At 44.3% G+C, this 20,556-nt stretch overlaps 1 protein-coding gene across 1 annotated transcript in view; it reads right to left on the minus strand.

The window, feature by feature from the left end:
- LOC119956236 overlaps positions 1-20,356 on the minus strand; it is a 75,289-nt gene extending 54,933 nt beyond the window's left edge. The window contains exons 1-3 of the mRNA XM_038783271.1: positions 19,199-20,356; positions 18,988-19,112; positions 10,870-12,522 (exon numbers count right to left, since the gene is read on the minus strand). Of these exons, the coding sequence (XP_038639199.1) occupies positions 10,870-12,522; positions 18,988-19,112; positions 19,199-20,239 (2,819 nt within the window). The 5' untranslated portion in view covers positions 20,240-20,356. The remainder of the gene's footprint in view (positions 1-10,869; positions 12,523-18,987; positions 19,113-19,198) is intronic.
- Positions 20,357-20,556: the final 200 nt, after the last annotated feature.

Genomic DNA, 20,556 nt, shown 5'->3' on the forward strand with positions numbered 1-20,556 from the left:
ATGTCTTACCAACTTAATTGAATTCTTTGAGGAAGTGACAAAGTTGATTGATGAGAGAAGGGCTGTAGATGTCATATATATGGACTTCAGTAAGGCGTTTGATAAGGTTCCCCATGGTAGGCTGATGGAGAAAGTGAAGTATCATGGAGTCCAGGGTGCACTAGCTAGATGGATGAAGAACTGGCTGGGCAACTGGAGACAGAGAGTAGTAGTGGAAGGGAGTTTCTCAAAATGGAGAACTGTGACCAGTGGTGTTCCACAGGGATCCGCGCTGGGACTACTGTTGTTTGTGATATACATAAATGATCTGGAGGAAGGTATAGGTGGTCTGATTAGCAAGTTTGCAGTTGACACTAAGATTGGTGGAATAGCAGATAGTGAAGGGGACTGTCAGAGAATACAGCAAAATATAGATAGATTGGAGAGGTGGGCGGAGAAATGGCAGATGGAGTTCAATCCGGGCAAATGCGAGGTGATGCATTTTGGAAGATCCAATTCAAGAGCAAACTATACGGTAAATTAAAAAGTCCTGGGGAAAATTGATGTACAGAGAGATCTGGGTATTCAGGTCCATTGTACCCTGAAGGTGGCTGTGCAGGTCGAGAAGTGGTCAAGAAGGCATATGGCATGCTTTCCTTGATCAGAAGGAGTATTGAGTACAAGAGTCAGCAGGTCATGTTACAGTTGTGTAAGACTTTGGTTCGGCCACATTTGGAATACTGCGTACAGTTCTGGTCGCCACATTACCGAAAGGATGTGGATGCTTTGGAGACGGTGCAGAGGAGGTTCACCAGGATGTTGCCTGGTATGGAGGGTGCTAGCTAAGAAGAGAGGTTGAGTAGATAAGGATTATTTTCATTAGAAAGACGGAGGTTGAGGGGGGACCTCATTGAGGCTACAAAATCATGAGAGGTATAGACAGGGTGGATAGCAAAAAGCTTTTTCCCAGAGTGGGGGACTGGGGTTATGAGTTCAAGGTGAGAGGGGAAAAGTTTCATGGAGATTAACGTGGAAAGTTCTTTACGCAGAGGGTGGTGGGTGCCTGGAACGCATTGCCGGCGAAGGTGGTGGAGGCGGGCACGATAGCGTCATTTAAGATGCATCTAGACAGATACATGAATGGGCAGGGAGCAAAGGGATACAAATCCTTAGGAAATAGGCGACAGTTTTAGATAGAGAATCTGGATCGGCGCAGGCTTGGAGGGCTGAAGGGCCTGTTCCTTTGCTGTAATTTTTCTTTCTTCTTTTCTTTGTTCTTTGTTTTTCCTCACATCTACTCTAAACCTCCTGCCCCTTGCCTTCAATCTTGGCCCCCTGGTTATTGACCCCTCTGTTCCTTCCTATCCACCCTATCTACGCCCCTGATAGCTTGTTGCATTTGGCCTATCTTCCGAGAACTCCCAGACTGCAGATATGAATAATACGAATTCTGTACTTTTCTCTTGTTTCTGCTCTAAAACATTGGTGTGAGGGTTGCGAGGACCATGTTGAATGTGTTCAAAATTGAATTCAGCTGCTTTCACTCCTGTGCAACTTTCGATGAAATCCAGATTTTAAAGTGAGAACCGGGATGAGCCAAGGGCATCCTATCCGGGAATTCTGTGGAGAATGATAACTATTTTGTGCAACATGATTTTGAACACTGAGTTCTTCTCATTGTGATTCACTATTTACTGATACCTGATTAACTGTGGGAGGCGATATCCTCAAGGACAAATATAGATAGAAAATATACCAGGCCCAGGTCCACCTTCCCTTGACTAGGGGCTGGTTTAGCACAGTGGGCTAAAAAGCTGGCTTGTCATGCAGAACAATGTCAGCAGCGCGGGTTCAATTCCTGTACCAGCCTCCCCGAACAGGTGCTGGAATGTGGCGACTAGGGGCTTTTCACAGTAACTTCATTAGGGGCTGGTTTAGCTCACTGGGCTAAATCGCTGCCTTTTAAAGCAGGCCAGCAGCACGGTTCGATTCCCGTACCAGCCTCCCTGAACAGGCACCGGAATGTGGCGACTAGGGGCTTTTCACAGTAACTTAATTGAAGCCTACTCGTGACAATAAGCGATTTTCATTTCATTGAAGCCTACTTGTGACAATAAGTTGTTATTAATACTGAACAGCAAATTATAATTTTGCCGACCATGACTTCTCCTCTTCTCTCGAAAGCTCCTCATCTTCGTTTCCAACCCCACGCAGCCCATTGTAACCTCTCATCAAGATCTTATCCTTGAATTCTTGTCTGCATATCGTGAATGTGGCCATGAGCTACCAATCCCGTCCTGGGTTGCCAGAATGGTCAACCTGTGACTCGAGACTAAATGAGGTTTAATGGGTTTCTTTGCCTTGAATAGGTTTTTTGACTGTGGAAACATTCTGCACTTTGTTAGATCCACTTTATTTACCAAAGCTTGTGGCGGGTTTAAAATTGGTTTGTAACCAACGCTACTTCGTGTTACTATACATTTCAATTGGTTCAAATTGTACAGAAAACTATTTTCAGCTTCTTTGAAGATGTTATCTCGCAATAAAGTGCTAAACTGGTTTTCTAATTAATATTAAAATCCAATGGGGGAAATTTCAAAATGTTATTATTTTAAGTCTCGTTTCATAGAATTTACAGGGCAGTAGGAGGCCATTTGGCCCATCGAGTGCACCGGTGCTTGGAAAGAGCACCCTACCCAAGGTCAACACCTCACCCTATCCCCGTAACCCAGTAACGCCACCTAACCTTTTTTTTTGGACACTATGGGGCAATTTAGCATGGCCAATCCACCTAACCTGCACATCTTTGGACTGTTGGAGGAAACCGGAGCACCCGGAGGAAACCCATGCAGACACGGGGAGGATGTGCAGACTCCGCACAGATAGTGACCCAATCCGGAATCGAACCTGGGACCCTGGAGCTGTAAAGCGACAATGCTAACCACTGTGCTACCGTGCTGCCATTTATGTTCTAATTTATGCTGTTTATGCTCTAATAAATATAAATAAGGCAATTTTGTTTTATAGAGCCTTGGTCAGACCACACCTGGAGTACTGTGAGCAGTTTTGACCTCCTTAGCTGTGGCAGCATACGCTGGCCATAGAGAGAGTGCAGCGAATGTTCACCAGACTGATCCCTGGCTTGTCCAGAGTTTAGGAAAAATGAGAAGTGGTTTCATTAAAATGTATAAAACGTTTACAGAGCTCGACAGTGTGGTTGCTGGAAGGATGTTTCCGCTGGCTGGCTCGGCACCCAGGAAACACAGGGTGTGAACAGTGGTAAATCCCGCCCACAGTCTCAGAATAAGGGGCGACCATTTTGGACTGAGTTCAGGGTGGTGCGTCTTTGGAGTTTCCTACCCCAGAGGGCTGTGGAGGCTCCGTAAATATGTTCAAGGTAGAGGTTTCTAGATGCCAATAACATGAAGGTATATGGGGTTAGTGCGAGAAGATATAATTGAGGGGGGCCAGCCTACAGTTAAATGGCAGAACAGCCTCGAAGAGCCAAATGGTCTACTCCTGTCCCTGTGTTCCTGAATCTTCAGTGAAACTCCACATTATGCTCCGTATCAAAAGGAAAAGTTTAATTGAGGCTCAATCTGAAGTTTTATTACTCCAAACTTAACTAATCTCATTAAATTAGCACACCATAAGATTAGCACGTATTTCTGAAGGCGCATTTCCCACATAAATACAGGGAGCAGGCCATTTGTGGGCAGCACGGTAGCATGGTGGTTAGCATAAATGCTTCACAGCTCCAGGGTCCCAGGTTCGATTCCCGGCTGGGTCACTGTCTGTGTGGAGTCTGCACGTCCTCCCCCTGTGTGCGTGGGTTTCCTCCGGGTGCTCCGGCTTCCTCCCACAGTCCAAAGATGTGCAGGTTAGGTGGATTGGCCATGCTAAATTGCCCGTAGTGTCCTAAAAAAAATTGTAAGGTTAGGGGGGGGGGTTGTTGGGTTACGGGTGGATACGTGGGTTTGAGTAGGGTGATCATGGCTCGGGACAACATCGAGGGCCGAAGGGCCTGTTCTGTGCTGTACTGTTCTATGTTCTATTTAGCCTTCAGTGACAGGTAAGATGTCCCTCAGCCTCCCAGCACGGTTTCCCAGGGCATCATTGACGCTATAGCCGGGATCACACGGATTGTTTGCCATGGCCTTTGCAGTTTTGGAAGTCCGGTGTGCAGTCTGCCTTGGAGAGGCGGGGACTGGCCAGCCAATGGGTCGCCCATCAAGGTAGGGTGCAGGGTGCAGTCATCAGCAGGCGGGCAAAGGTATTCCTGAGGCACTCACCATTTCCCCACAGCTGTTCTTACGGGAACCCCACAGTTAAAATAATGGCCAGAGGGCATCTGGAAGGGCAACCCCATGCTTACCATTTGAACAGCAGTGCCACCCTCTTCCCACGGGACGAGAGGATTACAATTGGGGCCATAGCCTCAAATTTGGCACGTATTTGGAATCAGATAGAGACAAATACTGCTGCAGACCCTGAGGTTATCTCAGGTGCTTACGTGCTACAGTTTAGCTGCATTCTGATCCTTCCTGTGTGCCTTCCCTTCTGGAATGCGCATCTATTAGTTTGTGTCAGTACTTCACCCATCGATCAGATGTGGTTGGGCAGCACTTTGTGACTTGGACCACTTTGGTACAGATGTTAGACAACTGCATTCGTGGGAAATTTGAAGAAAGCAGTATTTAGTATTGAAGCTGTTGTGCACATTCAGTGATTAGAATAAATGCTGAGAGTGACGTTTGTGAGTCTTGCCCGTAGGTGGTGCTGTGGGGGGAAATTGGCCGTCAGAACCTTAAATTGCTGAGTCACAGTGCAGGGGAGACGTAATGGAAAGTGGGAAAACAAAAGCTCAGTAAAAATGATTTCGGAAATAAAGGTAAAGTCCAACCATTTAAAAGCACACCGACGTGGTGTGGCCTGGACAAGATAGGCCGGTGGGCAGCAAGGTAGCATTGTGGATAGCACAATTACTTCACAGCTCCAGGGTCCCAGGTTCGATTCCGGCTTGGGTCACTGTCTGTGCGGAGTCTGCATATTCTCCCCGTGTGTGCGTGGGTTTCCTCCGGGTGCTCTGGTTTCCTCCCACAGTCCAAAGATGTGCGGGTTAGGTGGATTGGCCATGATAAATTGCCGTTAGTGTCCAAAATTGCCCTTAGTGTTGGGTGGCGTTACTGGGTTATGGGGATAGGGTGGAGGTGTTGACCTTGGGTAGGGTGCTCTTTCCAAGAGCTGGTGCAGACTCAATGGGCTGAATGGCCTCCTTCTGCACTGTAAATTCTATATCTATGAATGGCCTCCTTCTATGCTGCAACTTGTCCATGATTCTATGAACGCTGTTGCCTCTGATGTCCAGGTTTTACCGTCTGTGATGGATGATGATCGGGTACTGCCGCTCACTTGAGCTGTGCTGCTATAGCGAGGAGAGGGTCTGGTGCCTCCTGATGGCCAGCTGAGGTACAGCCAGCGTTGTACAATGAGCCACCACCCCTAACATGTGACAAAGGCGGTAAGGACTGTGCGTTAGGGAGGCCCGTGTTTGATTGCGCCTTCCTCGTAGCTGGTTTCGGTGAACCTGCTCTGTTTATTCCACGCCCGCCGGCTGTGACTGGAATGCCGCACATTAGGAGCTGGGAGCAGCAGCCCGCCACAACACCCAATCCAGCTTCGCACAGCGGTTGTCTCTCAGATCATTAGATCGCCAACAACAACTTACATTTATATAACGCCTATAACACAGTGAGTGTCCCTGGGCATTTCCTAATGGGGAGGCGGTGGCGTAGTGGTATTGTCAGTGGACTAGGAACCAGCAATCTAGGTAATGTTCTGGGGTCCCAGGTTCGAATCCTGTTTCTGCAGATGGTGAAATTTGAATTCAATAAAAATCTAGAATTAAAAGTCTAATGATGATCATGAAACAATTGTTGTAAAAACCCATCTGGTTCACTAATGTCCTTTAGAGAAGGAAATCTGCCGTCCTTACCTGGTTGGGATTACATGTGGTTCCAGGTCGACAGCATTGTGGTTGACTCTTTACTGCCCCCTCAAGGGCAATTAGGGATGGGCAATAAATGCTGACCCAGCCTGCGACACCCAGGTCCCATGAATGAACAATTAAAAAGAATTAAATTTGACACTGAGTCACATAATGAGGTGTTAGGACAGGTGGCTTGTTAAATATTTAGGTTTGAAGGAATGGTTTAAAGGCGGAAAAGTGAAGAGGTTCCGGAGTGAAAATCCCAGAGTTTAACACCTTGGCAACTGAAACGGTGACCTTCACTAGTGAGGCAAAGGAAACTGGGGACATGCAAGAGGCCGGAGAGTAAGAGGGGTGCTGGTAGTTCAGAGGTTTGTAGGACTGGAGGGAGTTACAGCGCAGGGAGCAGCGAGGGATTTGAAGTCCAGGGTGAGAATTTTAAAATGAATGTGTTGTGGAACTGGGAGCCAGTGAGGTTAGTGACATGTGATGATGGACAGGGATTGGTGAGTTAGGGCGGCAAAGTTTACACTTTTAAAACAAATCTATTCTTCCACAGAATATGGGCATCGCTGGCTAAGCCAGCATTTATTGCCCATCTCTAATTGCCCTTGGGAAGGTGGTGGTGAGCTGTCTTTATCAACTGCTGCAACCCATCTACCCTGCCAACTGGTAAAGCTATACCAGAGCAGGACAGAGGTGAGCAGAGCAGCGTTTGAGGAGGTGCAAAGAAGGCCAGGCAAGGGTTTGGGTTTCCCTGCCTTCCATTGTGTGAGCCGACGGCCAGGAGGGCACTGATGTCATTGTGGGTGGAGTTCGATGTCATTTTGGGTGGGGCTCGATGTCATTGTGGGTGGTGCTCGACGTAATTGGGGGCGGGCCGTCCACGTCACCAGGGGACGGGCTGTGACGTGGTTCCCCCCCCCCCCCCGCAAAGAGGGAGATCGCAGAGCCGCCAAAAGTGTAATCTGCCTCTGCCTAGAAGGAAGAAGCATTGAAGCGAAAGTTTGAACTCCTGAAAGACTTTAACTGAAAACCATCACAGTACATTGGAAATCTGGACCGGGATTCTCTGGCCGTTCGCTGGTGGCGGGATTCTCTGGTCACGTCTGCACCACACCTCCGCCCACGGGATTCCCGACGGCGTGGGGTGGCTTTCATGGGAATTTCCTTTGACAGTGGGGGGAGCAGAGATACCCGCTGCCAATGAATGGCGCACTGCCTACCTCGGTGGAGAAACACGTACTGGGAGGTTGGAGATCTTGCCCCTGTTATCCTTTTTACTTGATCATCATTTATTCTTCCCTCTCCATCACCCCTTTCCTCCATGTTGTCTGTGTGTGCGCGTGCATAGAGAGGGCATGTTGGAAAGTGGGATGGGGGAGGTGGGTAAGGCGTATTAGCCTGTCGGTTATATTTTTATCAGTTTAGTTTTATCACTGTTAAATAATTAAAGGTTATTTGTGTTAAATTTACAAAGCTGGTGACTGCAGTTTATTGGGCTCAGCCAATTGGGTTGCGACTCTGGGTCAAGTGGGGCTGGAATTGACAGTCCGCTGAGGGGTCGTGACAGATGGGACATTAGTCTTCAATCCAACTTTCTCTACTTCACGCTTCTGACTTGTACCATCTCCAAGTTTGCTGACGATATGACCATAGTGGGCCGGATCTCGAATAACAATGAGTCAGAATACAGGAGGGAGATAGAGAACCTAGTGGAGTGGTGCAGCGACAGCAATTTCTCCCTCAATGCCAGCAAAACTATCATTGACTTCAGAAAGCAAAGTACTGTACACACGCCTGTCAGCATCAATGGGGCCGAGGTGGAGATGGTTAGCAGTTTCAAATTCCTAGGGGTACACATCACCAAAAATCTGCCCTGGTCCACCATGTCGACGCTATCACAAGAAAGCACAACAGCGTCTATACTTCCTCAGGAAATGAAGGAAATTCGGCATATCCACATTAACTCTGACCGACTTTTACAGATGCACCATAGAAAGCATCCTATCAGGCTGCATCACAGCCTGGTATGGCAACTGCTCGGCCCAGGACCGCAAGAAACTTCAGAGAGTCGTGAACACAGCCCAGTCCATCACACAATCCTGCCTCCCATCCATTGACTCCATCTACACCTCCTGCTGCCTGGGGAAAGCGTGCAGCATAATCAAAGATCCCTCCCACATGGCTTACTCACTCTTCCAACATCTTCCACTGGGCAGGAGATACAGAAGTCTGAGAACACGCACGAACAGACTCAAAAACAGCTTCTTCCCCACTGTCACCGGAATCCTAAATGACCCTCTTATGGACTGACCTCATTAACACTACACCCTGTATGCTTCTGTCATGTGAGAGTACCTTTAAGAAATGGATGTTTAAGCAATGTACCTTTAAGAAATGGAGCAGCTCACATTACTAAAGTGATGTCAGAGGGTGGGGGGAGCTGAGCTCACTTCTGCTTTTATTTTCAGTTTGAGAGAGAGCAGCTGAAAAGTGACCGGCTGGTTTGCTGTGAGCTGTTTGAAAGGAGAAAGTCGAGTTTTGGGGAAAAGAGCTTGGGTATGTCTGTGTTTGCAGTGAGCTGGATCTGCTGTGATCTCTGCCATGAAGGACTATCTCAGAATCATTTGGGTGATTTAAACTCATAATAGTAATGTCTTTAACCTGACGTGTTTCTGTTTAAACGTGTTAAGTCTCTTGGATGTTTAAAGGAACAACTGAAGGATTATTTAGTCTTGTATTATTTTCGGGATTATATTTGAAGTAAGGGGTGTTGAGTGATCCAATGTTTATTTAAAAGGTTAAGTTGAATTCATGGAATAAACATTGTTTTGTGTTTAAAAACCCACGTGTCCATAATTGTAATACCACACCTGGGGAACAAGCCGTGTGCTTCAAAAACAACAATACATTAAAGGGGGAGGTTGGTTGAACTCCATGATACATTTTGGGGTTTTGAAAATGCCTCTCCCATAACACTTCATCCGATGCCAGTGCTTATGTAGTTACATTGTGTACCTTGTGTTGCCCTATTATGTGTTTTCTTTTATGTATTTTCTTTTATTTCCTTTTCTTTTCATGTACTTAATGATCTGTTGAGCTGCTCGCAGAAAAATAATTTTCCCTGTACCTCAGTACACGTGACAATAAACAAAGCCAATCCAATTTGATGGAAAAGGGGATTAGCCAGAGGAACATTGACTTCCCCGCGTTATCGAGTCAGAGTGGTACGAAATATAATTGCCCGAGATTCCCCGACTGTTCTACTCCAATATCAAATCAGAACAACATGCTAGAGTTACTCCGCCAATTTTCTGTCATTAAGTGACCATTAGACCACAGTTCTTCAAAAGTGACATTAGAACTGAACTCTTGACAATACAGCTACCCGTTGACCGTAGGAACGAAGCCTTTACGATGAGATCGAATTCACTTTCCCCTCAACAATTGCTTCAAGGAGCAGCACCTACCATCTGATGTGCCTACCATTGAGTGTCAACAACATAAATTTTAAAATGGCCAAATTATTCTTCATTGTCCTGGCACGTGCTGCACGGTGGCACAGTGGTTAGCACTGCTGACTCACAGCGCCAGAGACCCGGGTTCAATTCCGACCTTGGCTGACTGTTATGTGGTGTTTGCACATCCTCACCGTGTCTGTGTGGGTTTCCTCCGGGTGCTCCGGTTTCCTCCCACAGTCCAAAGATGTGCAGGTCAGTTGGGGTTACGGGGATAGGGTGGGGGAGTGGACCTGGGTAGGGGGCTCTTTCAGAGGGTCGGTGCAGACCCTATGGGCTGAATGGCCTCCTTCTGCACTGTAGGAATTCTATGATTCTAATTCAATGGTTCATTTCAGTATTTGGATTAGATGTCAGTGACCATGGCAGCCAATCCCTTTAATTCAACACATTGAGGTTTAAAGGGACACTTTTTATTTCTCTATGTTTCTCCTCAAGACATTTAATAAATGAATAAACCTCCGATGGATAGCTAATAGACGGACTTTGAAGAAAATCAGGCTTGACAGCCTCACTACCGTTCCATGCCTTGTCATCTTTCGGGCCTTTGTGAGGCTGATTACAGGTGATTCATGGTCCGTGACTTAAAACCAACTATTCCAAAACCAGGAATGAATTTAGCATTCATTTGATGCACAATTATTAAGGATCTACAGAGTTCTGGGATCTTGGAGGAGGAAACATCCACATTGAGCAGTGTGATCTTGCTGTGTACAAATTGGCTACTTAATTTGCCTAAATACAAACAATGGCTAGTAATTAATTGGTTGTGTCTTACTTACTGGGGAAATACTGACGACACAATGTGAATCTCAATTCTCGATTATTCTGCCTTGCGAAGCTAAATAAAAGTGAAATCTATCGAATGGACGGGACTGCTGGCAGTCTTCTGTCATAAACCCGCCCACTCAAGCTGAGTGGGATAGCCTCATCATCTGATGCCAAAAATAAATCACATTGAAACAGATCCATTTTCTTTGACAAAGTGCATTTATTTGTGAATGGCATGTCGATTGCTACTTATTCATTGGTTATACTTGTAGCAACTATTCGTATAATTGAGGACTCAAAAATGTCTGAATTCCAACACGCAATGCGCATGTATTTAAATATATTAAAATCAACAGGAAAATTAAGGCTTTTTCTGTTGTATTGACATCAAAACTATTTCTCAAAGTCAAAGTTATCTGTAAGCACCCCATAGCAATGGCAATGTTTAATTGTGCAATTATTCATGCAATAAATTAAAATTGAAATCATTCCCCTGAGAAAATCCCATAAATCCTATTTCATTTCTATGGTCTGAAATTGCTGAAGTGCCTGACCTTTACTGTGTAACATGCATTTCTTACTGTCTGATCTATTATGCTTTCTCTTATTCATCTACTTTCCCCGGCCTCATTTTTAGTATCTGTTGAAGCGGACACAGATTTCTCTTCCTTTTTCGTTTCTTCAATCACTTCTTTTTTCACAGTGCTGGTAATTGAGACTTTCACGATCTCTTCCTTAGTCTTGATGCTCTCCTCGGTTATTTTCTGAGTGGCCTCCATTGTGGTTGTGGTAGTTTTCTTGTCAGTTTCAACTTCTTTTTCTTCTTTATCCAAGCCATTTATGACGACCTCTAGTGTTTTCTCCACAGACTGTGTGCTCTTGCTTTCAAGGTTGTTGCTCGACATTTTTTCTGACCCTTTCTCTGCTTCTGAGGATTTCACTGTTTTCTCTTCACTTTCCTTGCTATCCTCCTTTTTGTCATCGCCTTTGCCTGTTTTTGTTTCTTCCAGTGTTGCTATTTCCTTGTCCTTGTTTGCTTCTTCCCCCTCCTTCGGGATATCAGATTTTTTGTCTTCGACTTTTCCATCTTTAGATTTTTCCGTTTGCCCAGATGTTTCTGACGCCTTTGAGACTTCACTTGCTTGAACTTTCTCAACTTTGGTCGTCTGTTTTTCACTTTCTTTTCCTGATTCTTGAGGAACAGCTTCCTTTTCATCTGATTTTGTCTTTTCTTTTACTTTATGTGACTCTTGTTCTGGTTTATCCAGTTGCTTCCTATCTTTACTTTCCTCTGCAATCTCTTCAGCTGTGGATTCAGGCACATCTTTTTGGTTTGAACCTGTTCCTTTTGAATCCTCTTTCTGTTGAGTCGCACGATCCTCATCCTGTTCCTTGGCATTTATTTTGTCTGCAGCATCACCTGGCTCAGTCTGACCTTCTTCACTTTGCTTCTCACTTTCATCTTCAGCTTTCGTTTCCACTATTTCCCGTTCTTCAGACTCTTTAATCTCTGTCCTTTCTTCTTTGCCCTGTTTTCCTTCGACAGCTTTTTCCTCTTTAGTGTCTTTTCTTTCTGTAGCTTTTTGGTGCTCAGCCTTGGCTTTAGTTTCAGTGTCTTCTTGTTCTTCAGGTTCATTTGTCTCTGTTGCCACTTCGTCTTCTTCTTTAGACTCTGTAGTTTCTTCTTCTTCATCTTCTTTTCTTTCAGCGACATCTAGATCTTCAGTTTCTTTTGTTTTTGTAGATCCTTCTTCACTCTTTGTTTCTTTTGTCTCTTCTGCTTCGCTCTCTACTTTCCTTTCAGCACTTTCTTTCTCTTCAGTTTCTTCTGTTGCTGCTGTTTCCTCATCTTCAACTTCTTTGCTCTCTACAGCTTCTTCCTCTGTGCTCTCTTCTTTTCCTTCACTCGTTCTTTCAGCCTCCTCTTCATCTGAAGCTTCAGCTGTTGTTGCCTCGTCCTTATCTTCATCGCCTTCCTGCTTGGTTTGGTCATCCTCATCGAATCTTTCACCAGACCCATCATCGGAGGTAGCTCCTTGAATGGTATCGTCCAGCTCTGCCATATCAACTTCCTTTGTGGTTTCACTTATAATTTCTTCTACAAATTTGTACTGAGGGGCAGCCTTCGTGGGGGTACTCTTGGTCTTTGCTGTGACATAAATGGAATGAGTCATAGGTTGTGCTTGTCTGTATGTATACGAAGGAGGAGGGAAGCCACCTGAAATTGTGCCAAATCTTGTCTCTTCTCCTTCAAGAAGTTTCCTTATTAAAAAAAAAAGAGAATATAATTATGTGCTTATGAGATGGACTAAACCTGTGCATGTACAACTTTAACAATGTTCAATGATGTTAGAGTTGCTGTATACAGTTTGGAATTAAGAATTATTTTCCTTTTGCCCCATGTTTACCTGGTTTTTAATTCCCCCTCTTTGTAAGTTCTTTACACTGAGCACCATGAAATTAAACCAAGACCTCCTACAAAGACCCTGGACCCTGTTACACATGGATGTACCCTATATATGATACCCCTATATTTGTTGTATGTTACTCTATACATGAAACCCCACTATTTATCTATGATACCCCTACTGGGGCAGCAGGGTAGCATGGGGGGCAGTATGGTAGCATAGTGGTTAGCACTATGGCTTCACAGCGTCAGGGTCCCTGGTTCAATTCCTGGCTTGGGTCACTGTCTATGCGGAGTCTGCAAGTTCTCCCCGTTTCGGCATGGGTTTCCTCCGGATGCTCCAGTTTCTTCGCACATGTCCCGAAAGACGTGCTGTTAGGTAAATTGGACATTCTGAATTCTCCCTCAGTGTACAGTGTACAGGCGCCGGAGTGTGGTGATTAGGGGATTTTCACAGGAACTTCATTGCAGTGTTAATGTAAGCCTACTTGTGACAATAAGGGAGGACACAGGGAGGAAGTTGTCAAGCAAGGGGACCGTGGTTTACTAAGGAAGTTGAAGCACTTGTCAAGAGGAAGAAGAAGGCTTATGTTAGGATGAGACATGAAGGCTCAGTTAGGGTACTTGAGAGTTACAAGTTAGCCAGGAAGGACCTAAAGGGAGAGTTAAGAAGAGCGAGGAGAGGACACGAAAAGTCGTTGGCGGATAGGATCAAGGAAAACCCTAAGGCTTTCTATAGGTATATCAGGAACAAAAGAATGACTAGAGTAAGATTAGGGACAATCAAGGATAGTAGTGGAAAGTTGTGTGTGGAATCAGAGGAGATAGGGGAAGCGTTAAATGGATATTTTTTGTCAGTGTTTACACTGGAGAAAGACAATGTTGTCGAGGAGAACACAGGTTCAGTCGACCAGGCTAGATGGAATTGAGGTTCAAAAGGAGGAGGTGTTAGCAATTTTAGAAAATGTCAAAATAGATAAGTCCCCTGGGCCAGATGGGATTTATCCTAGGATTCTCTGGGAAGCCAGGGAGGAGATTGCAGAGCCTTTGTCCTTGATATTTATGTCGTCTTTGTCGACAGGAATAGTGCCGGAAGACTGGAGGATAGCAAATGTTGTCCCCTTGTTCAAGAAGGGGAGTAGAGACAACCCTGGTAATTATAGACCTGTGAGCCTTACTTCGGTTGTGGGTAAAATGTTGGAAAAGGTTATAAGAGATAGGGTTTATAATCATCTTGAAAAGAACAAGTTGATTAGCGACAGTCAACACGGTTTGTGAAGGGTAGGTCATGCCTCACAAACCTTATTGAGTTTTTTGAGAAGGTGACCAAACAGGTGGATCAGGGTAAAGCTGTTGATGTGGTGTATATGGATTTCAGTAAGGCGTTTGATAAGGTTCCCCACGGTAGGCTATTGCAGAAAATAAGGAAGTATGGAATTGAAGGTGATTTAGCGGTTTGGATCAGTAATTGGCTAGCTGAAAGAAGACAGAGGGTGGTGGTTGATGGCAAATGTTCATCCTGGAGTTCAGTTACTAGTGGTGTACCGCAAGGATCTGTTTTGGGGCCACTGCTGTTTGTCATTTTTATAAATGACCTGGAAGAGGGTGTAGAAGGATGGGTTAGTAAATTTGCAGATGACACGAAGGTTGGTGGAGTTGTGGACAGTGCTAAAGGATGTTATAGGATACAGAGGGACATAGATAAGCTGCAGAGCTGGGCTGAGAGGTGGCAGATGGAGTTTAATGCGGAAAAGTGTGAGGTGGTTCACTTTGGAAGGAGTAACAGGAATGCAGAGTACTGGGCTAATGGCAAGATTCTTAGTAGTGTAGATGAACAGAGAGATCTCGGCATCCAGGTACATAAATCCCTGAAAGTTGCCACCCAGGTTAATAGGGCTGTTAAGAAGGCATATGGTGTGCTAGCCTTTATAAGCAGGGGGATTGAGTTTCGGAACCACAAGGTCATGCTGCAGCTGTACATAACTCTGGTGCGGCCGCACCTGGAGTACTGCGTGCAGTTCTGGTCACCACATTATAGGAAGGATGTGGAAGCTTTGGAAAGGGTTCAGAGGAGATTTACTAGGATGTTGCCTGGTATGGAGGGAAGGTCTTACGAGGAAAGGCTCAGGGAATTGAGGTTGTTTTCGTTAGAGAGAAGAAGGCTGAGAGGTGACTTAATAGAGACATATAAGATAGTCAGAGGGTTAGATAGGGTGGACAGTGAGAGTCTTTTTCCTCGGATGGTGATGACCAACACGAGGGGACATATCTTTAAATTGAGGGGTGATAGATATAGGACAGATGTCAGAGGCAGTTTCTTTACTCAGAGAGTAGTAGGGGTGTGGAACGCCCTGCCTGCAATAGTAGTAGACTCGCCAACTTTAAGGGCATTTAAGTGGTCACTGGATAGACATATGGATGAAAATGGAATAGTGTAGGTCAGATAGGCTTCAGATGGTTTCACAGGTCGGCGCAACATCGAGGGCCGAAGGGCCCGTACTGCGCTGTAGTGTTCTATGTTCTAATAAAGATTATTATTATTTTTCTATGTTACTCTATGTAGGATACCCCACTATATATCTATGATATCCCTATATTTTTCTATGATATCCCTGCATATGATACCCTTTTGGTTGTTTATGTTACTTTATTTATGATACAGGGGCTGAAGGAGATGGTTCGACACAATGTAAACTATGTAATCATTTAGGATATCATAGAGAAATTTAGTGGTATCATATATAGGGTATCATAGGCTAATATAGGGGTATTATATCTATATATGATACCTATATCTGTATATGGTATCATAGGCTAATATAGGGCATTATATATATGGGGTATCATAGGGTAATTTAGGGGTATTATATATGGGCATATCATAGACTAATATAGGGGTATTATATATGGGTGTATCATAGGCTAATATAATGGTATCATATATAGGGGTAGCATAGGCTAATAAAGGGCATTATATATGGGGTATCATAGGGTAATATAGGGGTATTATATATAAGGGTATCATAGGTTCATATAGGGGTATTATATGTAGGAGGTATTAGTGGTATTTAGGGGTATTATATATGGGAGTATCATAGACTAATATAGGGGTATTATATATGGGAGTATCATTGGCTAATATAGGGGTATTATATATGGGAGTATCATAGGCTAATATAAGGGTATTATATATGGGAGTATCATGGGCTAATATAAGGGTATTATATATAGGGGTAGCATAGGCTAATAAAGGGCATTATATATGGGGTATCATAGGGTAATATAGGGGTATTATATGTAAGAGTATCATTGGCTAATATAAGGGTATTATATATGGGAGTATCATGGGCTAATATAGGGGTATCATATATAGGGGTATCATAGGCTAATATAGGGCATTATATATATTGGGTATCATAGGGTACTTTAGGGGTATTATACAAGGGAGTATCTTCGGCTAATATAAGGGTATCATATATAGGGGTAGCATAGGCTAATAAAGGGCATTATATATGGGGTATCAGGGTAATATAGGGGTAGTATATATAAGGGGATCATAGGTTAATATAGGGGCATTATATGTAGGAGTATCATAGGCTAATATAAGGGTATTATATATGGGAGTATCATAGGCTAATAAAGGCATTATATATGGGGTACCATAGGGTAATATACGGGTATTATATATAAGAGTATCATAGGGTAATTTAGGGTATTATATATGGGAGTATCATAGACTAATATAGGGGTATTATATATGGGAGTATCATAGGCTAATATAAGGGTATCATATATAGGGGTAGCATAGGCTAATAAAGGGCATTATATATGGGGTATCATGGGGTAATATAGGGGTATTTTATATATAAGGGTATCATAGGCTAATAAAGGGGTATTATATATGGGAGTATCATAAGCTAATATAGGGGTAATATATATGGAAGTATCATAGGGTAATATAGGTATTATATATGGGAGTATCATAAGCTAATATAGGGGTAATATATATGGGAGTAGCATAGGCTAATATAGGGGTGATATATATGGGAGTATCATAGGCTAATATAAGGGTATCATATATAGGGGTAGCATAGGCTAATAAAGGGCATTATATATATTGGGTATCAAAGGGTAATATAGGGGTATTTAATATATAAGGGTATCATAGGCTATTATAGGGGTATGGGATATAGGGGTATCATAGGCTAATATAGGGGTATTATATATGGGAGTATCAGAGGCTAATATAAGGGTATTATATATATGGGGTATCATAGGGTAATATAGGGGTATGAAATATAGGGTATCATAGGCTAATATAGGGATATTATATGTAGGAGTATCATAGGCTAATATAGGGGTATCATATATCGGGGTATCAGGCAAATATCGGGCATTATATATGGGGTATCATAGGGTAACATAGGGGCATCATATATAGGGGTATCATTTGTTAATATAGGGGTATTATATGTCGGAGTATCAGGCTAATATAGGGGTATCATATATTGGAGTATCATCGGTAAACAGAGGGTTATGATATATAGGGTATCAGATAAATATAGGGCTATCAGAGATAAATAGAAGTGTATCATATGTAAAGGATCAGACAAATATAGGGGTATCATATATTTTGTTAAATTCGTTCTTGGGATCATTAAATAATAAAGGCGTATCTTATACAGAGTATCACAGACAAACCCAGTCGTGCCCTCATCCTGTGTCCTCCAGTTAGTTACCTCCAGTTTAAGATATTTTTAATGACACGCCGTTAATTTATTAAATCCACGAAGCTTTGTTGGAGTGAGGCTGAAGCACTTTATCTTAAATATGCTCCACATAATGTCAGGGTGGAACTTCATGGACCTTGCTCAGGGTGGAACTTCATGGACCTTCTGTCCATATTGATGCCGAACGGAGCATTAATTCAGCAAAAAACTCCTGCACAGTCTGTCCCCAGGTGATGGTGCTGCAGCCAAATTGGACAATTCCCTCATGAATCAGTCAGATCCCACTGGGAATGGACACAAAACTGCCAGATTCAGAAACGTGGAGGAAAATGGCTCGTTTTTCTAAAACCTCAAGACTGGAGCCAAGTGGCTCCAACATTGAAGAAAATTGAATCCGGTGTTTAATTCGTTGCAAGACGATGATAGAAATCTTTGTGAATTCGTGTGGTTTTTGAAAAGAGAATTCACTGTCTTTGGGAGAACTGTTCGAAAATGCGTCAAAACGCTTGTGCCCAAAATATGTCAGGGACAATTTCATCCCTGGAATATAAGGAATGGAATTTAAATGTGAATGTCTATGTGTGTTGCACTGTTACGTCCCCATTGTGGCTGTGTGGGGACTGGTGAGGCAGTCTCCCTCCCTCCTTTCATGCAGAACAACTTGCCGCATTTGGCCAGCGAGGTGTCGCTTTCGCACACCAACTTTGCTGCTGTTTTTTTTTTCCCGCAGCCTACCCCCCTCCCACCAGCAAACTGCAGCATCCCAAACATCCTGCAGCTGTACTGAACACTGCTCCCGAATTCACCCCACCTCACACAGGGAGAGAGAGGGGGGAAACAAACAAACCACACATTTACATGATTCAGAATATTGGAATAGCTTGCATTCCTGAAAACTCCAAATGCTCAAATCTCCGCTGCTGTTAACCCTTTCGGCACAGATTGCCCCTCAACTGCCACTTTGCAAATTGCCCCTTTGCAAGAGTAATTAACTGAACAGTGATCCGGAGTTACCTGGGTGAAATGGACAGGATGATCTATTCACCAGGTTCTGGGGGTGAAGTGAACCATGTTCTGATTCGGTGCTATTTGATTCCCCTGGTTAAATAATCTCACCTTCACTTTTACTTAAACAGATTGCAGAGGGAAACACTTTGACTGGAATAAATGCACAGTTTGTCCTCTGGCTTATTCCTCAAGATCACTGCAGCTGTCATTTCTTTTGACATCATTTTAGTGGGGTTGGTTTCTGGGCCATTTCAAACTGCGAGGAATGTCATATGGCCGGTCTGGGATTGAGTTATTCCGGGGTTTTGTTTTGTGGTTTGTGCCACTCACAGGCAGAACACAGCCCGGAAATCATTTATTGATGTAATTCATTAACCCTGCTGCAGCAAATTGAGGGGCGCTAATATCTTTCTTGAGCTGCTTGTGGTTTGAAAATCATATTCAGGAACAAGTCATGTCGCAAACTATTTAACCCATGCAGCGTATTTTCAGAGAGTTTTTGTATTCTGCAGGGTGTTTATTTCTTTCCATGGTGAGTGACAACTGCCAATGTTGCTGAATGCAGGTTAGAGTGAGCCTTACCTGTAGGAGGCAATCTCCACATCTAGAGCCATTTTGACATTCAGTAGGTCTTGATATTCCCTCAGGTGGTGACTCATTTCCCACTTTGTGGTTTTTAGCTCGTTTTCTAGTTGTTGAATGGTATCCTGTAAAAGACAAGGTGTTTTTGTATTTAAAATAGATCACAAAAGACAGTGGGTAGTGAGTCAAGCAAAGCAGAACACATTCTCACCTGATAATGGACTAATTCAGCATCATGTCTCTCTTCAATGTCGTTTAGCTGTTTCTCCAGACATTCCTTGGTTCCTCTCACTGTCTCCAGCTCGATGCTCTTCGATTGGAGCTGTTTGCGATACTCTGTGATTTCCTGTCGAGTGCTCTGGATGGCTTCATTGTTGACCTCTGCTGCTTCACTCAGCTTGGCCATTCTGGAGCGGAACCATTCCTCTGCTTGCTGCATACTCACATCGGTGTACCCTTCCATCTGAGCTCGGATCTCTCTCAGGGCCCCTGTCAGGTCAGGCTTCAGGTAATCTTTCATCTCCACACTGACCTGCGATGCCTGGATCTGACAGTACAGATCAGCCAACTCCTCCTCGTGGTTGCCCTTCAGGAAGGCAATCTCCTCGGCCAGGGACTGAGCTTTCTTCTCCAGTTCCAACTTGACCAGGAGAGCCTCGTCCGTCTCTTTCTTGCACATTCTGATGTTGCCCTCCAGCTCGTCCCGGAGCCGAGCTTCTTCCCCAAACTTGCCCTTGAGTTGTTGGAGATCTTCCCCCAAGTGTTCCCTGTCCAGGAGAACCTGGGTCTTCTGGCTCTCCGCTTCCTGGACCAGCTCCCGGAGCTCCCTGATCTCTGGACCGTAGATGGCAGAGAGGCGAGTGGAAGAAGTTTGCTTTTGCCTCAGTTCCCCGATCTCACACTCCAGCCCCTTGTTCTGCTGCTCCAGCTGGCGGACCTTGTCGATGAAGCCGGCAAAGCGGTCATTGAGACCCTGCATCAGCTCTTTCTCATTGACACCCACCACCTTGCAGTCCTCGTTAAAGAGGGAAGAGTGATTGAGTTCCCCACTCTCTGAGGACCTGTAGCCCCGCGCACTGGACACATTGCTGCGTTTCACAGACGAGCTGAAACTACTGCCAGTTCCCCTGGCCCAGTTCTGGGCTCTGAACCCCGGGGTTATGTACCCCAGGTTCCTAGACAGATTCTTGGAGGGATCTGTGGGCATCTTCCGATATGGAGAAGTGCTCAGAGAATCCCAGCAGTAGCTCATCTTGCTGCTGGCGCGGTCTATCTGCAATAATGCAGAGTCAGTGCCCTCCCAGCTCCTTATATAGAGTACAGGAACACCGCAACATCCCAGATTTCCTCCTTGCTATTCTGAAGGGGAGCTGGGCGATCAATGACGCACACATTTTTCTCTTGAGTTCTTCTCTGCATTTAAAGTGGCAATGTTTTTTTAAAAAAACAACTAAAAATAACTCCAGCCAAACAGGACTTCAGATAACGTTCTCAAAAGAATTTCCAGTTAAATATTATTCTGCAGTGGAGGGATTGGCTATTCCATTCAAAGTACAGATTCTGCTTTAG

Source organism: Scyliorhinus canicula, chromosome 22 (genome assembly GCF_902713615.1).
Source record: "Scyliorhinus canicula chromosome 22, sScyCan1.1, whole genome shotgun sequence".
In the NCBI taxonomy this organism is placed as follows: domain Eukaryota; kingdom Metazoa; phylum Chordata; class Chondrichthyes; order Carcharhiniformes; family Scyliorhinidae; genus Scyliorhinus; species Scyliorhinus canicula.